This window comes from Orcinus orca, chromosome 1, assembly GCF_937001465.1.
Source record: "Orcinus orca chromosome 1, mOrcOrc1.1, whole genome shotgun sequence".
NCBI lineage: Eukaryota > Metazoa > Chordata > Mammalia > Artiodactyla > Delphinidae > Orcinus > Orcinus orca.
The window spans coordinates 169,795,492-169,819,993 of record NC_064559.1 but is presented as its reverse complement, the minus strand read 5'-3'; the positions used below and the strand labels follow the sequence as shown (position 1 = coordinate 169,819,993).

The 24,502-nt window shown below is 37.5% G+C and overlaps 1 protein-coding gene across 5 annotated transcripts in view; it reads left to right on the top strand.

Moving 5' to 3' along the window:
* The window catches only part of OSBPL9 (oxysterol binding protein like 9), a 167,526-nt gene that overhangs the window by 48,171 nt on the left and 94,853 nt on the right, over positions 1 to 24,502 (top strand). For all 5 annotated transcript variants that reach the window (XM_049700106.1, XM_004273865.4, XM_004273866.4 and 2 more), the window contains exon 3: positions 9,396 to 9,474. In XM_049700106.1, coding sequence (XP_049556063.1) covers positions 9,396 to 9,474 — 79 coding nt within the window. The remainder of the gene's footprint in view (positions 1 to 9,395; positions 9,475 to 24,502) is intronic.

The window sequence follows — 24,502 nt, the reverse complement described above, 5'->3', positions numbered from 1 at the left end:
CTTTCTATCATGTTCCATTGATATATGTTTCTGTTTTTGTGCCAGTACCATATTGTCTTGATTACTGTAGCTTTGTAGTATAGTCTGAAGTCAGGGAGTCTGATTCCTCCAGCTCCACTTTTTTCTTTCAGGACTGCTTTGGCTATTCGGGGTCTTTTGTGTCTCCATACAAATTTTACGATTTTTTGTTCTAGTTCTGTAAAAAATGCCATTGGTAATTTGAAAGGGATTGCATTGAATCGGTGGATTGCTTTGGGTATTATACTCATTTTCAAAATATTGATTCTTCCAATCCAGGAACATGGTATATCTCTCCATCTGTTGGTATCATCTATAATTTCTTTCATCAGTGTCTTATAGTTTTCTGCATACAGGTCTTTTGCCTCCCTAGGTAGGTTTATTCCTAGGTATTTTATTCTTTTTGTTGCAGTGGTAAATGGGAGTGTTTCCTTAATTTCTCTTTCAGATTTTTCCTCATTAGTTATAGGAATGCAAGAGATTTCTGTGCATTAATTTTGTATCCTGCCACTTTACCAAATTCATTGAATAGTTCTAGTCGTTTTCTGGTGGCATCTTTAGGATTCTCTATGTATAGTATCATGTCCTCTGCAAACAGTGACAGTTTTACTTCTTCTTTTCCAATTTGTATTCCTTGTATTTCTTTTTCTTCTCTGATTGCTGTGGCTAGGACTTCCAAAACTATGAGGAATAATAGTGGTGAGAGTGGACATCCTTGTCTCGTTCCTGATCTTAGAGGAAATGCTTTCAGTTTTTCACCATTGAGAATGATGTTTGCTGTGGGTTTGTCGTATATGGCATTTATTATGTTGAAGTAGGTTCCCTCTATGCCCACTTTTTACAGAGTTTTTATCGTGAATGGGTGTTGAATTTTGTCAAAGCTTTTTCTGCATCTATTGAGATGATCATACAGTTTTTATTTTTCTATTTGTTGATATGGTGTATCACATTGATTGATTTGTGTATATTGAAGAATCCTTGCATCTCTGGGATAAATCCCACTTGATCATGGTGTATGATCCATTTAATGTGTTGTTGGATTCTGTTTGCTAGTATTTTGTTTAGGATTTTTGCATCTATATTCATCAGTGATATTGGTCTGTAATTTTCTTTTTTTGTAGTATCTTTTGTAGTATCTTGTCTGGTTTTGGTATCAGGGTGATGGTGGCCTCATAGAATGAGTTTGGGAGTGTTCCTTCCTCTGCAGTTTTTTGGAAGTGTTTGAGAAGGATGGGTGTTAGCGCTTCTCTAAATGTTTGATAGAAGTCAACTGTGAAGCCATCTGGTCCTGGACTTTTGTTTGTTGGAAGATTTTTAATCACAGTTTCAATTTCATTACTTGTAATTGGTCTGTTCATATTTTCTATTTCTTCCTGGTTCAGTCTTGGAAGGTTATACCTTTCTAAGAATTTGTCCATTTCTTCCAGGCTGTCCATTTTATTGGCATAAAGTTGCTTGTAGTAGTCTCTTAGGATGCTTTGTATTTCTGTGGTGTCTGTTGTAACTTCTTTTTCATTTCTAATTTTATTGAGTCCTCTCCCTCTTTTTCTTGATGAGTCTGGCTATTGGTTTATCAATTTTGTTTATCTTCTCAAGGAACCAGCTTTTAGTTTTATTGACCTTTGCTTTTGTTTTCTTTGTTTCTATTTCATTTATTTCTGCTCTGATCTCTGATTTCTTTCCTTCTGCTAACTTTGGGTTTTGTTGGTTCTTCTTTCTCTAGTTCCTTTAGGTGTAAGGTTAGATTGTTTATTTGAGATTTTTCTTGTTTCTTGCTCTAGGCTTGTATAGATATAAACTTCCCTCTTAGAACTGCTTTTGCTGCATCCCATAGGTTTTGGATTGTTGTGTTTTCATTGTCATTTGTTTGTCGGTATTTTTTGATTTCCTCTTTGATTTCTTCAGTGATCTCTTGTTTATTAAGTAATGTATTGTTTATCCTCCATGTGTTTCTGTTTTTTACGTTTTGTTCCCCGTAGTTAATTTCTAATCTCATAGCGTCATGGTCAGAAAAGATGCTTGATATGATTTCAATTTTCTTAAATTTTCTGAGGCTTAATTTGTGACCCAGGATGTGATCTATCCTGGAGAATGTTCCTTGTGCACTTGAGAAGAAAGTGTAATCTGCTGTTTCTGGATGGAATGTCCTATAAATATCAATTAAATCTATCATCTATTGTGTCATTTAAAGCTTGCTTACTAATAAAGTTTCCTTATTAATTTTCTGTTTGGATGCTCTGTCCATTGGTATAAGTGAGGTGTTGAAATCCCCCACTATTATTGTGTTACTGTTGATTTCCTCTTTTAGAGCTGTTAGCAGTTGCCTTATGTATTGAGGTGCTCCTATGTTGGGTGCATAAATATTTATAATTGTTATATCTTCTTCCTGGATTGATTTGTTGAGCATTACATAGTGTCCTTCCTTGTCTCTTGTAACATTCTTTATTTTAAAGTCTATTTTATCTGATATGAGTATTGCTACTCCAGTTTTCTTTTGATTTCCATTTTCATGGAATATCTTTTTCCATCCCCTCACTTTCAGTCTGTATGTGTCCCTAGGTCTGAAGTGGGTCTCTTGTAGATAATATATATATGGGTCTTGTTTTTGTATCCATTCAGCAAGCCTGTGTCTTTCGGTTGGAGCATTTAATCCATTCACGTTTAAGGTAATTATCAATATGTATGTTCCTATGACCATTTTCTTAATTGTTTTGGGTTTGTTTTTGTAGGTCCTTTTCTTCTCTTGTGTTTCCCACTTAGAGAAGTTCCTTTAGCACTTGTTATAGAGCTGGTTTGGTGGTGCTGAATTCTCTTAGCTTTTGCTTGTCTGTAAAGCTTTTGATTTCTCCATCAAATCTGAATGAGATCCTTGCTGGGTAGAGTAATCTTTGTTGTAAGTTCTTCCCTTTCATCACTTTAAGTATATCATGCCACTCCCTTCTGACTTGTAGAGTTTCTTCTGAGAAATCAGCTCTTAACCTTATGGGAGTTCCCTTGTATGTTATTTGTCATTTTTCCCTTGCTGCTTTCAATAATTTTTCTTTGTCTTTAATTTTTGCCAATTTAATTACTATGTGTCTTGGTGTGTTTCTCCTTGGGTTTATCCTGTGTGGGACTCGCTGTGCTTCCTGGACTTGCATGGCTATTTCTTTACCCATGTTAGGGAAGTTTTCGACTATAATCTCTTCAAATATTTTCTCGGGTCCTTTCTCTCTCTCTTCTCCTTCTGGGACCCCTATAATGCGATTGTTGGTGCATATAATGTTGTCCCAGAGGTCTCTCAGACTGTCATTTCTTTTTGTTCTTTTTTCTTTATTCTGTTCTGTAGCAGTGAATTCCACCATTCTGTCTTCCAGGTCACCCTCCATTCTTCTGCCTCAGTTATTCTGCTGTTGATTCCTTCTAGTGTATTTTTCATTTCAGTTATTGTATTGTTCATCTCGTTTGTTCTTTAATTCTTCTAGGTCTTTGTTAAACATTTTTTGCATCTTCTCAATCTTTGCCTCCATGCTTTTTCCGAGGTTCTGGATCATCTTCACTATCATTATTCTCAATTCTTTTCCTGGAAGATTGCCTATCTCCATTTCATTTAGTTGTTTTTCTGGGGTTTTATCTTGTTCCTTCATCTGGTACATAGCCCTCTGCCTTTTCATCTTGTCTATGTTTCTGTGAATGTGGTTTTTGTTCCACAGGCTGCAGGATTGTAGTTCTTCTGCTTCTGCTCCAGGAATACCCACTTTTGACCCCTGTCTTCTCAGTCAACAAAGAGACCCCAGTAGAGATTGCAACTTTTTCTCACCTGCCATTCTAGGGAGAACTGGCTATGACCATGGTGTTGATGTTGATTTATAATTTAGAAAGGCCAAGAGAAAATTGTTGGAGGACTTACTACACCTGATACCCAAATGTAAAGGTTTCTAGAAGATAACATAGGAGAATATTTTCATGGTCTTGGGATTGGGAAAGAATTCTTGAAGAAGATACAGAAAACACAATCATAAGGTGTAAAACCAATACATTTTACTATATTAAAGTTAACTCTTCATGAACAGACATAATTATGAGAGTACAAAGGCTGGCAACAGGGTGGGAGAAGATTTGTGCCTAATTCATAGCCAGTGAAGAGTTCATGTCTAGGATATATAAAAAACTCCTACAGATAATTAGAAAATAGTAGTCCAGTCTATTCAATAGGCAAGAAACTTGAACTGTTTCTCTTCAAGAAAAGAACAAGAGGATAGTCACATGGTCACAAATATGAAAAGATACTGAACTTCATTAGTTATCAGGGAAATATAATTGGGACCACTATAAGTTACTAGCACTCACCTGTCAGAATGACTAAAGTAAAAAAGTGTTAGTGAAGGTGCGGAACAGTTGAAACTTTCATACACCTTTGGTTGGAGTATAATTGACAGAGCTACTTTTGAGAACTGTTTGACAGTGTCTATTAAACTTAGCATGTGGGGCTTCTCTGGTGGCGCAGTGGTTGAGAGTCCGCCTGCTGATGCAGGGAACACGGGTTCATGCCCCGGTCCGGGAAGATCCCACATGCCGTGAAGCGGCTGGGCACGTGAGCCATGGCCGCTGAGCCTGCGCGTCCAGAGCCTGTGCTCCGCAACGGGAGAGGCCACAACACTGAGAGGCCCACGTACCGCAAAAAAAAAAAATTAGCATGTGCATGCCATATGACCTAACAAATTCACTCCTAGACTGTGTCTAATAGAAATATAAGCATATATATAACAAAAGATGAATACGAATGTCATAGCAGCATGATTCTAATAACCTAAAACTGGACATAACATAAATGTCCATCTGCAGTGAAACTGATAAATTGTGGATATTCATACAAACGAATACTACATATAGCAATAAAAATGAACAAACCATTGCTATATGCAACATCTTTGATGAATTTCACAAACATTATGTTGAGTGAAAGAAGTCAGACACAGAAGAAAATATGTTGTATGAGTCCATTTGTATGAAGTTCAGAGACAGACAAAACTAATTTTAATGTTAGAAGTAGAGATACTATTTACCTTTGGGATGGAGGACAAGGCTAATGATTAGGACAGGGTACAAGGAGAGCGTTTCTTCATTGAGCTTGTACGGTTATGATTTGTGTATGTTACCTTTCCATATAAAGTTGTTTTCAAATGATGTATGTAAAATGCTTATCACAGTGGCTGGCTCATTACTGCCAGTTCAATAACTGGCAGTGTTAACTTTTTACTATGGTTTAGTTCTCTGTGATGACAAGGTCTAGGGCAATGGTGTCTAGTAGAATTTACTGCAGTCATTAAAATGTTCTGTTTCTGCACTGTGTAGTTCCATAGTCTCTATCCACATGTAACTATTGAGTATTTGAAATATGACTGAGGAATTTATTTAAAATTTTAGTTAATTATAATAAAAATTTAAATACCCACATGTGACTAATGGCTGTCATGTTGGATATGATATGATATCCAGGTCTAGGGAATTGCCGTGAGAATGAGTGAATGAAGGAGAATGGTAATGAAGTTTATTTGAGTTGAATAAATCAAGAAACTGAGAGGCCAGAGTGTCAGGTGAATTGTGCCTCTGTACATTGAAGAATGCTTAGGGTAATGGCAAGACTGGATTGGAGTGTGAGGTTGTAAGATAGGTTCCAAAGTCTTCAAAGAAGCTTTTGGATAGAGGAGGGGAAAAATATAATGGACCAGGAAAGAATACTTTTCCATATAGGTTGTCAAAGATACTTAGGTAGAAATGTTTCTGAAGCACAGCTTAGGTAATAAAGAGTCATTGAAGGAGAGAATTTTAAGAAGGAAGTGGTCAGGGGCAGCAGCAATGCTTCAGAGTGATGTTGTATGACAAAACTCTCGAGTAGTAAAGTGGTCATTGAAGACCTGTGAGAGTGAAGCTTGGTGCAGAGGTGGGGAAGGAAGCAATTGCTGGGAGTAGATGAAAGGTTAAGGTGTGGGCAATTTTCAGTAAGTTCCTCTGTGAAAGCAATAAGAAAGGAGGTGGTAGCTAGGGGGAGATGTGGGGGTTTGCTTTTGTTTAACAAGTGGTGGGGGATTGAACTTGAGGAAGGACGTGAAAAAGTGAAATTTCTTGGTGTTTTCTTTCAGTGTATGGAAGAAATGTTGAGGCTGAGTACATATAGGATCTCTGTGAGGTGAGGAGGAAGTGGCTAGGTGATGACAGTGGAAAGGTTGGTTGGGCCAGATTTTGAACAATCTTGAATGGCATTATGAAGAAATGTTGACTTTACCTAATAGTTCATGGAGAACCAAGGAAAGTTTTAAGTATCTGGGTCTCCTGTAAGAGTCTGTGCTTTATAAATATTACTCTGGCAATAGCAAGGACTGTGGACTAAAGGTAGCCAGACTTAGACAGATTGCTTCATCAAGCAAGAAGTGATGAAACCCTGAAATAGGGCCGTAGCAATTCATAGGGTGGAGGAGAGTTGGCGAATTTGAGATTATAGTTCAGAAGTGGAATGAGCACAACTTGTGGTGATGGAATAAAGGAGAACAAGTATTAGAACCGAGAGGTTTCTATCTGAATTGACTAGGTCTAAACTGGTGAATTTACGTTAAGGGACCAAAAAGAAAGAACCCGAGTTTGGAATTGTGGTGAATTATATAACAGTTTTGTTGAGATATAATTCACATACCATACAATTCACCCATTTAAAGTATGCAATTCAATGTTTTTAGTGTATTCACAGACTTGTGCAACCATCACTACAATCGATTTTAGAATTTTTTCATCACCCTGTAAAGAAACTCATACCCATTAGCAGTCATTCCTCATTCTACCCCACCTCCTTCTCCAGCCCCTCAGCCCTAGGCAACCACTAACCTACTCTTGGTCTGTATAAATTTGCCTATTTTGAGCATTTCATGTAAATGGAATCATACAGCATGTGGTCCTTTCTGACTAGCTTCTTTTATTTAGCATGTTTTCAAAGTTCATCCATGTAGAGATCACTTTTTGCCTTATATTATGTATACTCACCTCTTTACATGTTTTATCTCCTCTACTGGAGGCATTATTCTTATATATTCCAAGGCTGTATCTGGCACATATGCTGTATTTAGTTATGACTCAACAAATAATTGATACATCATAAGTGAGAAGGCTAACTCCATTAACCATGAAATAAAGTTAACCAGAATGAGTTGCTCCCACATGTGCTTACCCACTAAGGTGTGTCTTTATTTGCTGTCATAGAATAAGTAGGTACCATACCAATGGTCTGGTTCTGCCATTAACTCTGTATGACCTTGGGTAAGTCATTATACTCTAGCTACACTTTCCATATGTGAAAATGGGGATAAAAATCCCTTCCCAATATGATACAGAGGAATAACTAAGGTAATTCAACTTGCTGGGATTTGGATAGAGTTGGGGTTCATCCAGACAGCCTCTGAGAAGGAATAAATACATGTTTCCCCTCCTATCTGAAAGAAGAGTGTTCTTATGAAACCTATTGTAAGGCGAAATGGGTAAAGTGAAAAAGCAATTACCTTAGGTTGCAGCTTCCTAACAGATACGCAAAATAAGTAGAGGTAAAGCCCAGATGCTCACAGACACAGTTCAAAGCTGTGGCAGCTTGATGCTGAGTGTAGTTCCTGGGGAGGGAGCTCGGCGGTTCTACTCTTGCTATTTGGCGTGAACACTGCCTCTGTAACGGCTCAGGGCAAAACAAATGCTGAATGCGAGTTTCGCTTTTCACCTGTTTCTGGAAATTTTCCAGATTTCTTTTGGTAAGTGAAAACAGGTACAGACGTACAATGGGGTTACATACCAATAAACTATTATAAATTGAAAATATCTTAAGTCAAAAATGCATTTAATACACCTAGCCTACTGAACACCATAGCTTAGGCTCACATATCTTAAACGTGCTCAGAACACTTATGTGAGCGTACAGCTGGGCAAAATCATCTCACTCAAAGCCTGTTTTATAAAAAGTGTTGAATAGCTCATGTAATTTATTGAATACTGTACTGAAAAACAGAATGGTTGATTAGGTGCAGAATGGTTGTCGGTGTATCTTGTTCCCCCTTGTGATCACGTGGCTGATGGGGAGCTGCTGCCCAGCATCATGAGAGAGTATCACCACATATTGCTAGCCCAGGAAAAGATCAAAATTCAGAGTACGGTTTCTGCTGAACGTGTATCGCTTTCACACTATCGTAAAGTTGAAAAATCGTAAGTCAAACCATTGTAAGTTGGAGACTGCTTTTGTGAAAGACCTGCATTAGAATAGACAAAGTGACATAAAACGAACTTTTGGAAGGGGTGGTGGTAACCTGTAAATGTTTGGCTCTATTACCTAATCCTCCTGGGATAGGAGTAGCCTTTTTTTTCATGGGATTAGGCATCTTGGCCCCTTAAGTCCTTTCAATCCCCATTTACAAGGTCCTAGTTTTGTCTGTTGCATACTGCTTGTTTTGTCACCAACCTGGAGCATTACACCTGTGCCATGTTCTCTAGCTATTCTCTCTGGAATACTTAAGACACTTATTTCTTAAGGACACTGACCAGTAGACTCCCTATTTTGCATAGCTTCATGTTGCTTTCCTAATTCCTGTTGTCTTAATATGCTGCATATAGTTGAATACCAAAAAGAAAAAGTTTAAAACCCACTCTATCCACCTTCCTGAAACAAACAACTTATAAATGCAGGCCTACCTTACCCCCGTCCCCCCTTTTGGAGAGCTGTTCATGCTTTTATTTAGAAAACATATACTGAGTGTGTACTTGAGTGCCATGTATCAAAATGAGTAAAGTAGTCCTTGACTTCCAAGATCTTGTAGCGGTTCAGTGGGAGAAGGCAGACATAGATAATCACAGTATAATGTGGAAGTGCAGTAGCAGAGCCATGGACAGGTGGTTTTGAGAGCATACCTTGAAGAAGCCACTGGGACAGTGTTTCGAAGCAAGTGTCGCCTGGCATTTCTGAACTAACAAATATAACACAGAAGCAGCCTGATGAAGAGCACTTGTGTTCTTGGAGCCTCAGGACAACCCGGTGACTCACATTTTAGAGAGCAATCTAAAGCTCCGAAAGGATCAGTGGCTGGCTCTTAAACAGATTCTAGACTCAGCTTCTATGTTTGTCCCCTCCCCCTCCACCATATCCATGCCCCTTAAGCAAGGGTAGAAAGTACCCTTGCAGAGTACTACAGTGCCCTGCCATCCGTTCGTTTAGTTCTTCCTCCTTAAGCAAAGCTAGAGTCTCAGATTCCCCTTTTCTGTGTCTAGCCTGCATCCAGTGTCGTCGGTGCATTGAGCATTACAGGGCTGTGGCAGTAGTGAATATTGCTGATGTCATTGTTTGCCTTATTGGGATTTTGCTCTTTGTTTCACAGGGAGCTGTGATTGGTATAGACGATGAGGACGACAGCACCTTCACAATAACTGTTGATCAGAAAACCTTCCATTTCCAGGGTGAGCTGAAAGAAAAGATTCTTTCTCTTCATAGTCCCAGCTGCTTCTTTCCTTCTCTTTTGGGTTGTTTGCTGGGTGACTTGAATGGTTTTGCAACTGATCCTGCATGAACGAGTGCACAGGAACGTTCTGGATGAAGTGGTACTGCAGGTTAGGCAGGGATTTAATCGTATCTGCAGTGGATACAGATCTATTTGAAATGACTGTGGATCTGGCTGCAATTGAAAATTAAAAATTGAAACAATGAAAATCAGTGAAGGGAGAGAGTGATGGGCTGCTGCTGCTGGCTTGTGTTTGCAGAAGGTTGCTGGTCTTCTTTATCGAGGAGTGTGGCTCTGCTTCTGCATGAAAAGTCCAAAGACTGATTGTGAAGGCTGCAGTGTTTGTCCATGTAAAACTCAAAATATAAATTGAAGCTAGTAGCAGCCTTTGGCTTAAAGGTTTTGCTTTGCTTCAAGAACTACAAGTTTGCATTCATTTCATCTGCATTTCTGCGTCTTGTCTGCCAGCCATCATTTCTCTGCTGTTATCCTTTTTATAGTTCATAACACCAAATGCCATCTGCCACTGCTATGTTTCGGCATTGCATGCTATGGTTCACCGGTAGATAGGGTAAGGTACTAGATGATCATTCTCATTTCATCTTGCTTTGAAAACTCTAAACCAGCAAATAAAAGTCAATTTTAATGATCCTATCCTAATGTACCTGTCATCTATTAGGAATGCCTGTTAGCTTTGTTACTAATGTTTTTGCTATCTTGCCTATCCAGAGTAACCTCTATTTTATGTTTAAAGCAGTCCAAGAAGCTTAAAAATTGAGAATATTTGCACTTTCTTTGAACTACAAGTGACAATGCACTGTGATAGATGCTAGGCATACCAAGATAAAGAAATAGTAAATTTATAGCTTACAAATGTTTTGGTTATGAAGTCTAACAGTGACCAGATATGTTATACAAGATGTTCCGACAGCTATTGTTCTTCTATACTAGGATAGTATATTGAAGTTATTTTATTTCATTGTCTTGTTTAAGAAATTGGCACATAGAAATGAAAGATCCAGCTTACATATAATAAAGATAAACCAGTGTACTCACTCGTGATATCTCTAATGCTTTTAGGAAAAAGCATTCTTAAAGTATTTATTATGTTTGGTCATATTCTTTACTCAGACTGCTATAAACTAATGATGTCCTCCTGAAATTTTCCACTACATTTAATTTCATAAAACATTTAAAATCTTATTATGAAAGCCCATGGCCTTTATTTTTAGGTTAAATATATACTGCTGCTTATAAATGAAAGCAGATAATGCCCACACTCTGGAACTCTTTACTTGAATGAAGTTGAATACTTTAATGTGTTTCAAGTAATAGCTGCTAGATGCAGGTGAAGGCTGCAGTATGGAATTCTCTCCTCTGCAGTTACTAAGGAGACATCTTCTTTGGACTTCCAGAAGCTGTATTGTTTGCCTGTTTAAAGGAGAGGAGACCCAGGCCCCTAGAGCAAAGGCACATCTACCTTCTCTGATTTAAATTGTTTATGTTAAACTGACCTCCCCTTTAACACTTCCATATTTATGTGGCTTGCTTATAAAACAACCAATTCCTTTAATGAATCATTTAAATGACAAGGATAAATGAAGTGTTATGTGTATTTTTTAAATGGATACTTTTCTACTATAATAGTTATGGGAGTCTCAGGCAACATGAGATTATCTGGCTTATGTGTGTGTAATTATCTGGCTTATTATGTGTGTGGAATCAACTGTATTGAGCTGTAATTAACATACAATAAAATGTACACTCTATAAAGTTCAATGAATATTGACATTTACTTACTCATATAACTGCTACCATAATGAAGATGTAGAACATTTCTATCACCCAAAAGATTCTTTTATTCTTTCAGTCAGTCTCCACTCCCAGCCTCTGGCTCCAGACAACTGCTGATCTATCATTAAAGATTAGATTTTTTTTTTTTTGGAGAGTTTCACATAAATGGAATCATACAGTATGTATTCTTTTGTCTGGCTTTATTTTAGCTCAGTATAATGTTTTTAATATTTGTCCATCTTGTTGCATATATTGGTAGTTCCTTTTATATTGCTAAGTAGTAGTCTGTTGTTAGATATTATATTTTTTTGAAGGTTGAACTGTAGCATGTGAGAGGAAGACAGTAGTATAGGATGACACCATATTTTTGTCTTGAGCAACAAGAATGGAGTTGCCATTAACTGAGGTGGGGAAGATTGCAGGAGGAACTAGTTTGGGAGTGGCAGGTGGGCATCAGGAACTTAGCCTTGGACATACTTATAATCAAGTTCTAGATGCCTATCAGACATCCAAATGGAGATGTCAAGTAGGCAGTTGAAGTGTGGAATTCAGGAGAAAAGTCCAGGCTGAAGAAATAAATTTGGGAGTCATTGGCATATAGGTGGTTTTTAAAGCCATGAGAATTTGGGAATAAGTGTAGAGAGAAAAGAGAAGAGGTCCAAGTAATGAACTCTGAAGCACTCCAACATTTATTTGGAAGACACAGAGATGAGGTGGAACTAGCAAAAGGGATCGAAAAGAAGCAACCAGAAAGGAGGAGGAAAACCAAGTCAATGTGGTACCCAGGAAGTCAAGATAAAAAGTGTTTCTAGGAGGTGAGAGGCATCAGCAACTGTGTCAAATGCTCCTGATCAAGAAAGTTGAGGGCTAAGAAATGATCACAGAATTTAACAATTAAGAGTCTATTGGTAACCTTGAGAAGAGCAACTTAAAGATGAGAGTATAGACAGTGCTTTCAAGTTGTGCTGTAAAGGGAAGGTGAGAAATACAGTAGTAGCTGGAGGAGGGAAATGAGATAAAGATGAGATATCTTTTTTTAAAGATAAGAGCAATAATAGCATGTTTTTATGCTGTTGGTAGTGATTCAGTAGAGAGGGAAAAATTGATGATGCAAGAGAGAAAGGGGAGAATTATTGGATCAGTGTCCTTCAGAAGGCAAGACAGGATGGGGCCTAATACACAGGCGGGGCATTGCCTTTGGCTGGGAGCATGGACAGTTCATCCATAGTAACAAGAAAGAAAGTCAAATGTATGGAAATATATGTAGGCAGGCTATTACCCACCACCTTCATTTCCACTATGGTTTGAATCTCTAACTGACCTACATGTCCTGTATCCTGAAACATCATTTGTTAATAATTGAGAGGACTGGTGCCATGAAGAGAACAAACTTTCCTGAAACAACAGATAATTTTTCATTCTAATGATTCCCAGTTCTGGTAACTTGATATTTCAGAATATCTCCAGTTTTAAAGAGATGCCATAAAATGCTTTAAACAAAGTTAATTTAAATTAACTTTAGTTTTGAAAAAGAAATACTCTATTTTTTCCCCTTTAGGTAATAATTGAAATTACAATCCTAGCATGTTAGAGCTTTAAAAAGGTTTGAAAACGACAGCTTCATTCTGTCATTTTTCAGAGATTAAAAAGAAAATAGTCGCCAATTCATCTTTATAAACTGGCTCTTTCCTTTTGAGCAATAGCAAAAAGTGATCACTTTTCCTATTAGTCAGCCAAAGTCTTTTGCATTTGGCTTCTTGGCTAGACATTGTGTGGAAAGCAGTTTTGGTATTAATTAGACTGGCTGTTGAGTTCAAACATTCAATGTATGTCTAGTATGTGTCACTTCCTGTGCTCAGAACTGAGGGTATACAGGTTAATAAGACATGAGCCAGGAAGTTAAGGAGCTTGTAAAGAAGTATATAATGTAGTATGAAATATGCTGTAGTAGTAGAAATATGTATAGAACACTGAAATAATGGAGAGGCAAAAGAGACAATCACTCAGTGCTGCATAGAAGAGCAGAGTTTTTCTTGTTACTGAGTAATTCTTTTTAAAATAATCAAAATTTAAAATTATACTAGTTCTAAAAGTTTTGAGTTGTTCAGAATTATATAATATAAAAATTAAAAGTCCCCTGTCACCAGGCTCTGTCTCCCACCTCTGCCTCCTTACCTCCTCTAACTGGTAGAGTTCTGAAGATTGAACAGAAATTTACCAGGCAAATGGGTTGTTGTAGCATGTACAAAGGTATGGAAATATGATGCTACCGGATATGTTCAGAGAACTACGAATGTTTGGTACCTTTAGAACAGTGAGCAGGAGATGAGGCTGTAAAGATAGTCAGAGGCCTACATCTAATATGAAAAGGTTTTAATTTTATCCTGAGTCTGTGAGGAGCCAATGAAGCAGAGTTTTAAGCAGAGAGGAGACGAGTAAGACGGGGGCTCTAGATAAATAGCCTTGATTGTTAAGGCCCTGAGTGGATTAAAGCATTGGTAATGGGGAAGGAGAAGAGGAAAATAGACTTGAGATTTTTAGGAAGTATTGATAAATCTTTAGGAACTGTTGATTGATTGGAAATGGAAGGTGAGAGAATGAGAGTAGTAAATGTGTTTGTAAGGCTTGGCTTACTCTTTTGTTTGGATGTTGTCAACGTCTGAAATAGAGAATCTAAAACAGAGGTGGTGAAGGACTTATATTTGAGGTGTCTGTGAGACTCACAGGTATTGATGGTGATGCCAATTGGATCTGAGTCTGGGCTGGAGATGGAGATTAGTGTTATCAACATATTGCTGGAAGGTAGAATTAAAATTTGAAAAATTGAATGCCTCAGGGCTAGGCAGATAAGTAAATGAGTGAAGAGTAAAGCTGACTGAAGACTAGCAATTTAGAGAACTCATGCCCTATTTGAAGTGGTAGCTGCTACTTAATTCCAGACAGTTGTAGGCTTTTGGTAATGCTTGTCCAGTGTTGCTAGATCATCCAGTTTTTCAAGAGAAGCCAGAAATCCAGATTTTTTTGTGAGTGAGAGTTTGAATATGTGAGTGTTAAATCTTCAGGTTTTAAAAAACAATTATGTAGGCCAACAAAATGTATCTATGAGCTAGATAAAACCTCTGGATTTTCAGTCTGTGGTTAAAACTGTAATAGTTGTGGGTATGAACCTCCTGGGAAATCTGAGTGAAAAGAGAGCTGAAAAGCAAACCTTGGAGTGCACTAGGGTAGAACCATCAATGGGCTCAAAGGAATGCTCAGAGAGGTTGGGGTGAAAGCTACTAGCTTCAGCCGTATGAAAGTATGTACTGTTTTTATCAGTCAAAAGTAGTTACATATCAGCAGTTCATATGTCTCAACCTAATAAAAGACTAAATAGTCTATAGTTCATACTAATAATTAGAAAAATACCCAGTTATTTGAATTTTACCTTCAAATAAAATTAAACCTATTTAATGCTTTGATGTATATATAAATATGTATATATTTATAATATTACTGATAGTGTATTGGAATAATAGTAATAATAATAATGATAGCTACATTTATCAAATGTTTATTTTATGCCAGGCACTATTCAGAGGTTTATGTAGGTTAAGCCGTTCAGTTCTCACAACCTTATGAAGTAGGTACTATTATTGTTTTTATTTTATGGATAAGGAAACTGGGGGCCACAGACACGTGGTATATTACAGAACTGGAATTTGAACACAAACAGTTGTGCTCTAGAGCCATTCTCTTAACTGCTACAAAAAAGGTGTTATAGAAATTTATCAACTAGTTTATAATTAACTCTTATAATTTTGTCAGAAAAGGAATTAATGTAAAATATAAGGAACTTTAAATTACAGTGCAGTTTAATGCGATTAAAAAATTTTCTGGTGTTAATGTTCTACATGTTCCATTGCTTAGTAGAAATAGTAGCAATAATGGTGGTAACAACTACTATTACCACTGTCTTATAAACTAGGCACTGTGTTCAACAGGCAATGTGCATTACTTCCATAATTCCTAAACTCCACAATGAGGTAGTTATATTTCTAGTTTAAGAGTCAGAAAAACTGTTTCAGAGAAGCTAAGTGCCCAGGATTAGTAAATTGTGCCCAGGTCTGTCTAGATCCGTAGTTCTTGAAGTGTGGTCCCAGACCGGCCAGATCAGCATCACCTGGGAACTTGTTAGAAACACAGAATCTCTGGCTGAGCCCCAGACTTGCTGAATCAGAAACTCTGGGAATGAGCCCTCTCTAGTGATCTGACACACACTAAAGTTTGACAATCATTGATCTGGATCCAGTGGTATCACATTGTTATTCCACTTTACTCTCATAACCTTATACATTAGATGGAAGTATCCCCAATTTATATATGAGAGAAGTGAGACACAGAGAGACAAGGATCTTGGCCTTGATCTTAGGTCATCTTTTACTATGTCCTAACCTACACAGAAGGGGTGTCTTGTCTTACTTAAGTAAACCTGGTATGTGAAAAAATCTAAATTTTTTAAAGATGGAAATTAGGGATATGTGTATGATTAGTTCTTCATAAAATAATCCTTTACTTTCAAAGGACTTTAGTGAAGACATCTTTTAATCAGTGTGTTCTCCAAAATGATTTCAATATGAAATTTGTTTGCAAATTTATTTGGGTATACTTTTAAAGCAATACAAGTTGCATAAGACAAAATACATTTTTAGACAATAAAAAATGTTTAAATTAGAAGAACATTTAGGAACTGTGTAAGTCTTAGTGGAAGTCATCTGTGGTTGGGCTGATAGCTGACCTTTTCAACTCAGTCCATTAGAGCTCGCTCATTTATGCAAATGCAAAATTACTACAAACCAGCCCAGTCATGAAGGAAAGTGTTTAATTCAGCATTAATCATTTAGGAGAAGAGACAGTACATCATTAGACTAACTTGTGGTTGCAGGCAGAAGTAAACAGATTCCATTATCTTCTGTTGACTACTGACTTAACAAAAATTTCCGTCTGCAGTTTTGTATTTTTTATTTTTATGTGATAACCCCTCCTCAAAACAAAATAATCATTTACAGACTTTCTGTAAGGGAGTAAGTCAGCTGTAACTAATTCTCTAATTAGATGTTATAATTTCAGTAGGCATTAAGTGGGGAAATGCTACTGAATTCATGTATTGGGAGTTTGTTGTGCTATTGTAGGATGACTGGACCTCAGTTGGTGTACCTTTCTTCTTCTTAATTTGCTTTCTGTTCAGGATCCTCCCTGAATATTTGAAATTATAATTTATCCAAATTTAACCAATCGTGGACTGTTTGGCTTACTGAGTCAGGATTAGAGTGGCTATATAATTTTATTTTCTGTTATTTACATTTTATCCCACCATTTCCTTTTTTATAACTTCCTTATTATTTATTTATTTTGGGGGGCGCTGCGTTGGGTCCTCGTCACTGCGTGCAGGCTTTCTCTAGTTGCGGCGAGTGGGTGCTACTCTTCGCCGTGGTGCGTGGGCTTCTCATTGCGGTGGCTTCTCTTGTTGCGGAGCATGGGCTCTGGGCACGCGGGCTTCAGTAGTGTGGCGCTCGGGCTCAGTAATTGTGGCTCGCAGGCTCTAGAGCACAAGCTCAGTAGTTGTGGCACACGGGCTTAGTTGCTCCACAGCATGTGGGATCTTCCCGGACCAGGGATCGAACTTGTGTCCCCTGCATTGGCAGGCAGATTTTTAACGGCTGCGCCACCAGGGAAGTCCCCTTTTTTATATTCTCTAAGTAGTAAAATTAATAACTGCTCACTGTAGAAATTGGGAAAATATAGAGTAGTATAAAGATGATAATAATAATCACCCATAATCCTACAACCCAAAGATAATTATTAGGAACATGCTTGTGGATTTCCTTCTGATATTTCAGTTGTTTGTGAGTGTGTGTATTTGTGTGTGAATTTTACAAAATTGAGTCATTCCGTGTAAATAACTTACCATTCTTTCAATTTTAAATATTATATCATGAACATTTCCACATGACACTGAATGTTCTAAGAAAATATGATTTTTAATAGTTATGTGATATACAATTTTATGAATAATCAAACTAAACCATTAATCTATACTGTACAGGTTTTTCTCTATGTTAAATAATACTGTGTTGAACATCCTCATACATAAATCTTCAACCAAATCTCTGTTTAGCTTAGAACAGATAGATTCATAAAAGATTTGTCAGAACAAAAGACATAAATATTTTTAATATTCCTGAAACAGCCTTCCACTATAGCTTTCAAGGGAGATTGTCAATTTATACTCCCCTCTTCTTCATCAAACCCTTCATCAGCATTTAGCATTATAATTTTAGAAGAATGCCAACCCAGTGTCCTCTTCTCAAGAATATTTTTAATGTGTTTATTTCTTATTTGGTGAATCGCTCATTCTTTTATTTGTCTTCTTTTTCAGTTCACTTATTTTAATTGCACTTAAGTTTTTTTTTCTACTTTCCATTCATTTATTCTTTACATTATTATTATTTTTTTAACATCTTTACTGGAGTATAATTACTTTACAATGGTCTATCAGTTTCAGCTGTATAACAAAGTGAATCAGCTATACGTATACATATATCCCCATATCCCCTCCCTCTTGCAGGAATCGTTTGTATTTAGAAAGGATTCTTAGAAAATCTTTTCTAAGAATCCATTGTATTTCTGCAGTGTCAGTTGTTACTTCTTAGAAAAGAACAACCTGACACTGAATCAGTTGTTACTTCTCCGTTTACATTTCTAATTCTCTTGATTTCAGTCTTCTCCCTTTTTTTCTTGATGAGTCTGGCTAATGGTTTATCAATTTTGTTTATCTTCTCAAAGAAGCAGCTTTTAGTTTTAATGATCTCTGCTATTCTTTCCTTCATTTATTTTTTTAAATTTTTTTATTTTTTTTAACATCTTTATTGGAGTATAATTGCTTCACAATGGTGTGTTAGTTTCTGCTTTATAACAAAGTGAATCAGCTGTACATATACATGTATCCCCATATCTCCTCCCTCTTGCGTCTCCTTCCCACCCTCCCTATCCCACCCCTCTAGGTGGTCACAAAGCACCGAGCTGATCTCCCTGTGCTATATGGCTGCTTCCCATTAGCTGTCTATTTTACATTTAGTAGTGTGTATATGTCCATGCCACTCTCTCACTTCGTCCCAGCTTACCCTTCCCCCTCCCCATGTCCTCAAGTCCATTCTCTACACTTGTCTTTATTCCTATCCTGCCTCTAGGTTCTTCAGAACCATTTTTTTTAAAGATTCCATATATATGTGTTAGCATACAGTGTTTGTTTCTCTTTTTCTGACTTACTTCACTCTGTATGACAGACTCTAGATCCATCCACCTCACTACAAATAACTCAGTTTCATTTCTTTTTATGGCTGAGTAATATTCCATTGTATATATGTGCCACATCTTCTTTATCCATTCATCTGTTGATGGACACTTAGGCTGCTTCGATATCTTGGCTATTGTAAATAGAGCTGCAGTGAACATTGTGGTATATGACTCTTTTTGAATTATGGTTTTCTTTGGGTATATGCCCAGTAGTGGGATTCTTGGGTCATATGGTAGTTCTATTTTTAGTTTTTTAAGGAACCTCCATACTGTTCTCCCTAGTGGCTGTATCAATTTACATTCCTACCAACAGTGCAAGAGGGGTCCCTTTTCTCTGCACCCTCTCCAGCATTTATTGTTTGTAGATTTTTTGATGATGGCCCTTCTGACTGGTGTGAGGTGATACCTTATTGTAGTTTTGATTTGCATTTCTCTAGTGATTAGTGATGTTGAGCATCCTTTCATGTGTTTGTTGGAAATCTGTATATCTTTGGAAAATGTCTATTTAGGTCTTCTGCCCATTTTTGGATCGGGTAGTTTGTTTTTTTGATATTGAGCTGCATGAACTGCTTATAAATTTTGGAGATTAATCCTTTGTCAGTTGCTTCATTTGCAAATATTTTCTCCCATTCTGAGGGTTGTCTTTTCACCTTGTTTATGGTTTCCTTTGCTGTGCAAATTCTTTTAAGTTTCATTAGGTCCCATTTGTTTATTTTTGTTTTTATTTCCATTTCTCTAGGAGGTGGGTCAAAAAGGATCTTGCTGTGATTTATGTCATAGAGTGTTCTGCCTGTGTTTTCCTCTAAGAGTTTTATAGTTTCTGGCCTTACATTTAGGTCTTTAATCCATTTTGAGTTTATTTTTGTGTATGGTGTTAGGGAGCGTTCTAAATTCATTCTTTTACATGTAGCTGTCCAGTTTTCCCAGCACGACTTATTGAAGAGGCTGTCCTTTCTCCGTTGTACATTCTTGCCTCCTTAATCAAAAATAAGGTGACCATATGTGTGTGGGTTTATCTCTGGGCTTTCTATCCTGTTCCATTGATCTATATTTCTGTTTTTGTGCCAGTACTTGTGTCTTGATTACGGTAGCTTTATAGTATAGTCTGAAGTCAGGGAGCCTGATTCCTCCAGCTCTGTTTTTCTTTCTCAAGATTGCTTTGGCAATTTGGGGTCTTTTGTGTTCCATACAAATTGTGAAATTTTTTGTTCTAGTTCTGTGAAAAATGCCATTGGTAGTTTGATAGGGATTGCATTGAATCTGTAGATTGCTTTGGGTAGTATAGTCATTTTCACAATGTTGATTCTTCCAATCCAACAACATGGTATATCCGTCCATCTGTTTCTATAATCTTTAATTCCTTTCATCATTGTCTTATAGTTTTCTGCATACAGATCTTTTGTCTCCTTAGGTAGGTTTATTCCTAGGTATTCTATTCTTTTTGTTGCAGTGGTAAATGGGAGTGTTTCCTTAATTTCTCTTTCAGATTTTTCATCATTAGTGTATAGGAATGCAAGAGATTTCTGTGCATTAATTTTGTATCCTGCTACTTTACCAAATTCATTGATTAACTCTAGTAGTTTTCTGGTAGCATCCTTAGGATTCTTTATGTATACTATCATTTCATCTGCAAACAGTGACAGCTTTACTTCTTCTTTTCCGATTTGGATTCCTTTTATTTCTTTTCCTTCTCTAATTGCTGTGGCTAAAACTTCCAAGCTATGTTGAATAATAGTGGTGAGAGTGGACAACCTTGTCTTGTTCCTGATCTTAGAGGAAGTGGTTTCAGTTTTTCACCATTGAGAACGATGTTGGCTGTGGGTTTGTCATGTATGGCCTTTATTATGTTGAGGTAAGTTCCCTCTATGCCTACTTTCTGGAGAGTTTTTATTGTAAATGGTTGTTGAATTTTGTCAAAAGCTTTTTCTGCATCTATTGAGAAGATCATATGGTTTTACTCCTTCCGTTTGTTAATATGGTTTATCACATTGATTTATTTGCATATATTGAAGAATCCTTGCGTTCCTGTGATAAACCCCACTTGATCATGGTGTGTGATCCTTTTAATGTGGTGTTGGATTCTGTTTGCTAGTATTTTGTTGAGGATTTTTGCATCTATGTTCATCAGTGATATTGGCCTCTAGTTTTCTTTCTTTGTGACATCTTTGTCTGGTTTTGGTATCAGGGTGATGGTGGCCTCGTAGAATGCGTTTGGGAGTATTCCTCCCTCTGCTATATTTTGGAAGAGTTTGAGAAGGATAGGTGTTAGCTCTTCTCTAAATGTTTGATAGAATTCACCTGTGAAGCCATCTGGTCCTGGGCTTTTGTTTGTTGGAAGATTTTTAATCACAGTCTCAATTTCAGTGCTTGTGATTGGTCTGTTATATTTTCTGTTTCTTCCTGGTTCAGTCTTGGAAGGTTGTGCTTTTAAGAATTTGTCCATTTCTTCCAGGTTGTCCATTTTATTGGCATATAAGTGCTTGTAGTAATCTCTCATGATCCTTTGTATTTCTGCAGTGTCAGTAGTTACTTCTCCTTTTTCATTTCCAATTCTATTGATTTGAGTCTTCTCCCTTTTTTTCTTCATGAGTCTGACTAATGGTTTATCAATTTTGTTTATCTTCTCAAAGAACCACCTTTTAGTTTTATTGATCTTTGCTTTTGTTTCCTTCATTTCTTTTTCATTTATTTTTGATCTGATCTTTATGATTTCTTTCCTCTGCTAACTTTGGGTTTTTTTTGTTCTTCTTTCTCTAATTGCTTTAGGTGTAAGGTTAGGTTGTTTATTTGAGATGTTTCCTGTTTCTTGAGGTAGGATTGTATTGCCATAAACTTCCCTGTTAGAACTGCTTTTGCTGCATCCCGTAGGTTTTGGGTGGTCGTGTTTTCATTGTCATTTGTTTGTAGGTATTTTTTGATTTCCTCTTTGATTTCTTCAGTGATCTCTTGGTTATTTAGTAGCGTATTGTTTAGCCTCCATGTGTTTGTATTTTTTACAGTTTTTTTCCTGTAATTGATATCTAGTCTCATAGCGTTGTGGTTGGAAAAGATACTTGATATGATTTCAGTTCTCTTAAATTTACCAAGGCTTGATTTGTTACCCAATATATGATCTATCCTGGAGAATGTTCCATGAGCACTTGAGAAGAAAGTGTATTCCGTTGTTTTTGGATGGAATGTCCTATAAATATCAATTAAGTCCATTTTGTTTAATGTATCATTTAAAGCTTGTGTTTCCTTATTTACTTTCATTTTGGAAGATCTGTCCATTAGTGAAAGTGGGGTGTTAAAGTCCCCTACTATGATTGTGTTACTGTCAATTTCCCCTCTTATGGCTGTTAGCATTTGCCTTATGTATTGAGGTGCTCCTATGTTGGGTGCAGAAATATTTACAATTGTTATATCTTCTTCTTGGATTGATCCCTTGATCACTATGTAGTGTCCTTCTTTGTCTCTTGTAATAGTCTTTATTTTAAAGTCTATTTTGTCTGATATGAGAATTGCTACTCCAGCTTTCTTTTGATTTCCATTTGCATGGAATATCTTTTTCCATCCCCTCACTTTCAGTCTGTATGTGTCTCGAGGTCTGAAGTGGGTCTCTTGTAGACAGCATATATATAGGTCTTGTTTTTGTATCCATTCAGCCAGTCTATGTCTTTTGGTTGGAGCACTTAATCCATTTACATTTAAGGTAGTTATCGATATGTATGTTTCTATGACCATTTTCTTAATTGTTTTGGGTCTGTTTTTGTAGGTCTTTTCCTTCTCTTGTGTTTCCTGCCTAGAGAAGTTCCTTTAGCATTTGTTGTAAAGCTGGTTTGCTGGTGCTGAATTCTCTTAGCTTTTGCTTGTCTGTAAAGATTTTAATTTCTCTGTCGAATCTGAATGAGATCCTTGCTGGGTAGAGTAATCTTGGTTGTGGGTTTTTCCCTTTCATCACTTTAAATGTGTCCTGCCACTCCCTTCTGGCTTGCAGAGTTTCTGCTGAAAGATCAGCTATTAACCTTATGGGGATTCCCTTGTAAGTTATTTGTTGCTTTTCCATGCTGCTTTTAATATTTTTTCTTTGTCTTTAATTTTTGATAGTTTGATTAATATGTGTCTTGGCCTGTTTCTCCTTGGATTTATCCTGTATGGGACTCTCTGCACTTCCTGGACTTGAGTGGCTATTTCCTTTCCCATAGTAGGGAAGTTTTCACCTATAATCTCTTCAAATATTTTCTCAGTCCCTTTCTTTTTCTCTTCTTCTTCTAGGACCCCTATAATTTGAATGTTAGTGCATTTAATCTTGTCCCAGAGGTCTCTGAGACTGTCCTCAATTCTTTTCATTCTTTTTTCTTTATTTGCTCTGTGGTAGTTACTTTCACTATTTTATCTTCCAGGTCACTTATCCGTTCTTCTGCCTCAGTTATTCTGCTATTGATTCCTTCTAGAGAATTTTTAATTTCATTTATTGTGTGGTTCATCGTTGTTTGTTTGCTCTTTAGTTCTAGGTCCTTGTTAAATGTTTCTTGTATTTTTTCCATTCTGTTTCCAAGATTTTTGGATCATCTTTACTGTCATTATTCTGAATTCTTTTTCAGGTAGACTGCCTGTTTCCTCTCCATTTGTTTGGTCTGGTGGGTTTTTACTTTGCTCCTTCATCTGCTGCATATTTCTCTGTCTTCTCATTTTGCTTAACTTACTGCATTTTGGGTCTCGTTTTTGCAGGCTGCAGGTACATAGTTCCCATTGTTTTTGGTGTCTGCCTCCAGTAGGTAAGGTTGGTTTAGTGTGTTGTGTAGGCTTCTTGGTGGAGGGGACTGGTGCCTGTCTTCTGGTGGATGAGGCTGGTCTTGTCTTTCTGGTGGGCAGGACTGTGTCCGGTGGTGTGTTTTGGGGTGTCTGTGAACTTATTATGATTTTAGGCAGCCTCTCTGCTAATGGGTGGGGTTGTATTCCTGTCTTGCTAGTTGTTTGGCATGGGGTGTCCAGCACTGTAGCTTTCTAGTCTTTGAATGGTGCTGGGTCTTAGCATTGAGCTGGAGATCTCTGGGAGAGCTTTCACCATTTGATAGTACGTGGAGCCAGAAGGTCTATGGTGGACCAGTGTCCTGAACTTGGCTCTCCCACCTCAGAGGCACAGGTCTGACACCCCACCGGAGCACCAAGACCCTGTCAGCCACATGGCTCAGAAGAAAAGGGAGAAGAAAAAAAAAAAGAAAGAAAAATAGTAAAATAAAATAAAGTTATTAAAATAAAAATAGTATTGTTAAAATTAAGAAATAAAAAAGTAATAAAAAGAAGAGAGCAACGAAACCAATAAACAAATCCACCAGTGATAACAAGCACTAAAAACTATACTAAGATAAACACAAAAAGCAGAAACTAGTCAGTCACATACAGCAAACCCCAAGTCTACAGTTGCTCCCGAAGTCCACTGCCTCAATTTTGGGATGACTCATTGTCTATTCAGGTATTCCACAGGTGCAGGGTACATCAAGTTGATTGTGGAGATTTAATCTGCTGCTGCTGAGGCTGCACAGAGAAATTTCCCTTTCTCTTCTTTGTTTGCACAGCTCCTGGGGTTCAGCCTTGGATGGGGTTCAGCCTTGGATTTGGCCCCGACTCTGCACGTAGCTTGCCCTCTGGCGTCTGTTCTTCCCCTGGACAGAAGGGGGTTAAAGTAGCGGCTGATTAGGGGGCTCTGGCTCACTCACGCTAGCAGGAGGGAGGGGTATGGAATGTGGAGCAAGCTTGCAGCAGCAGAGGCCAGTGTGACATTGCAACAGGCTGGGACGTGCCATGTGTTCTCCTGGGGAAGTTGTCCCTGCATCCCGGGACCCTGGCAGTGGTGGGCTGCACAGGCTCCTGGGAGG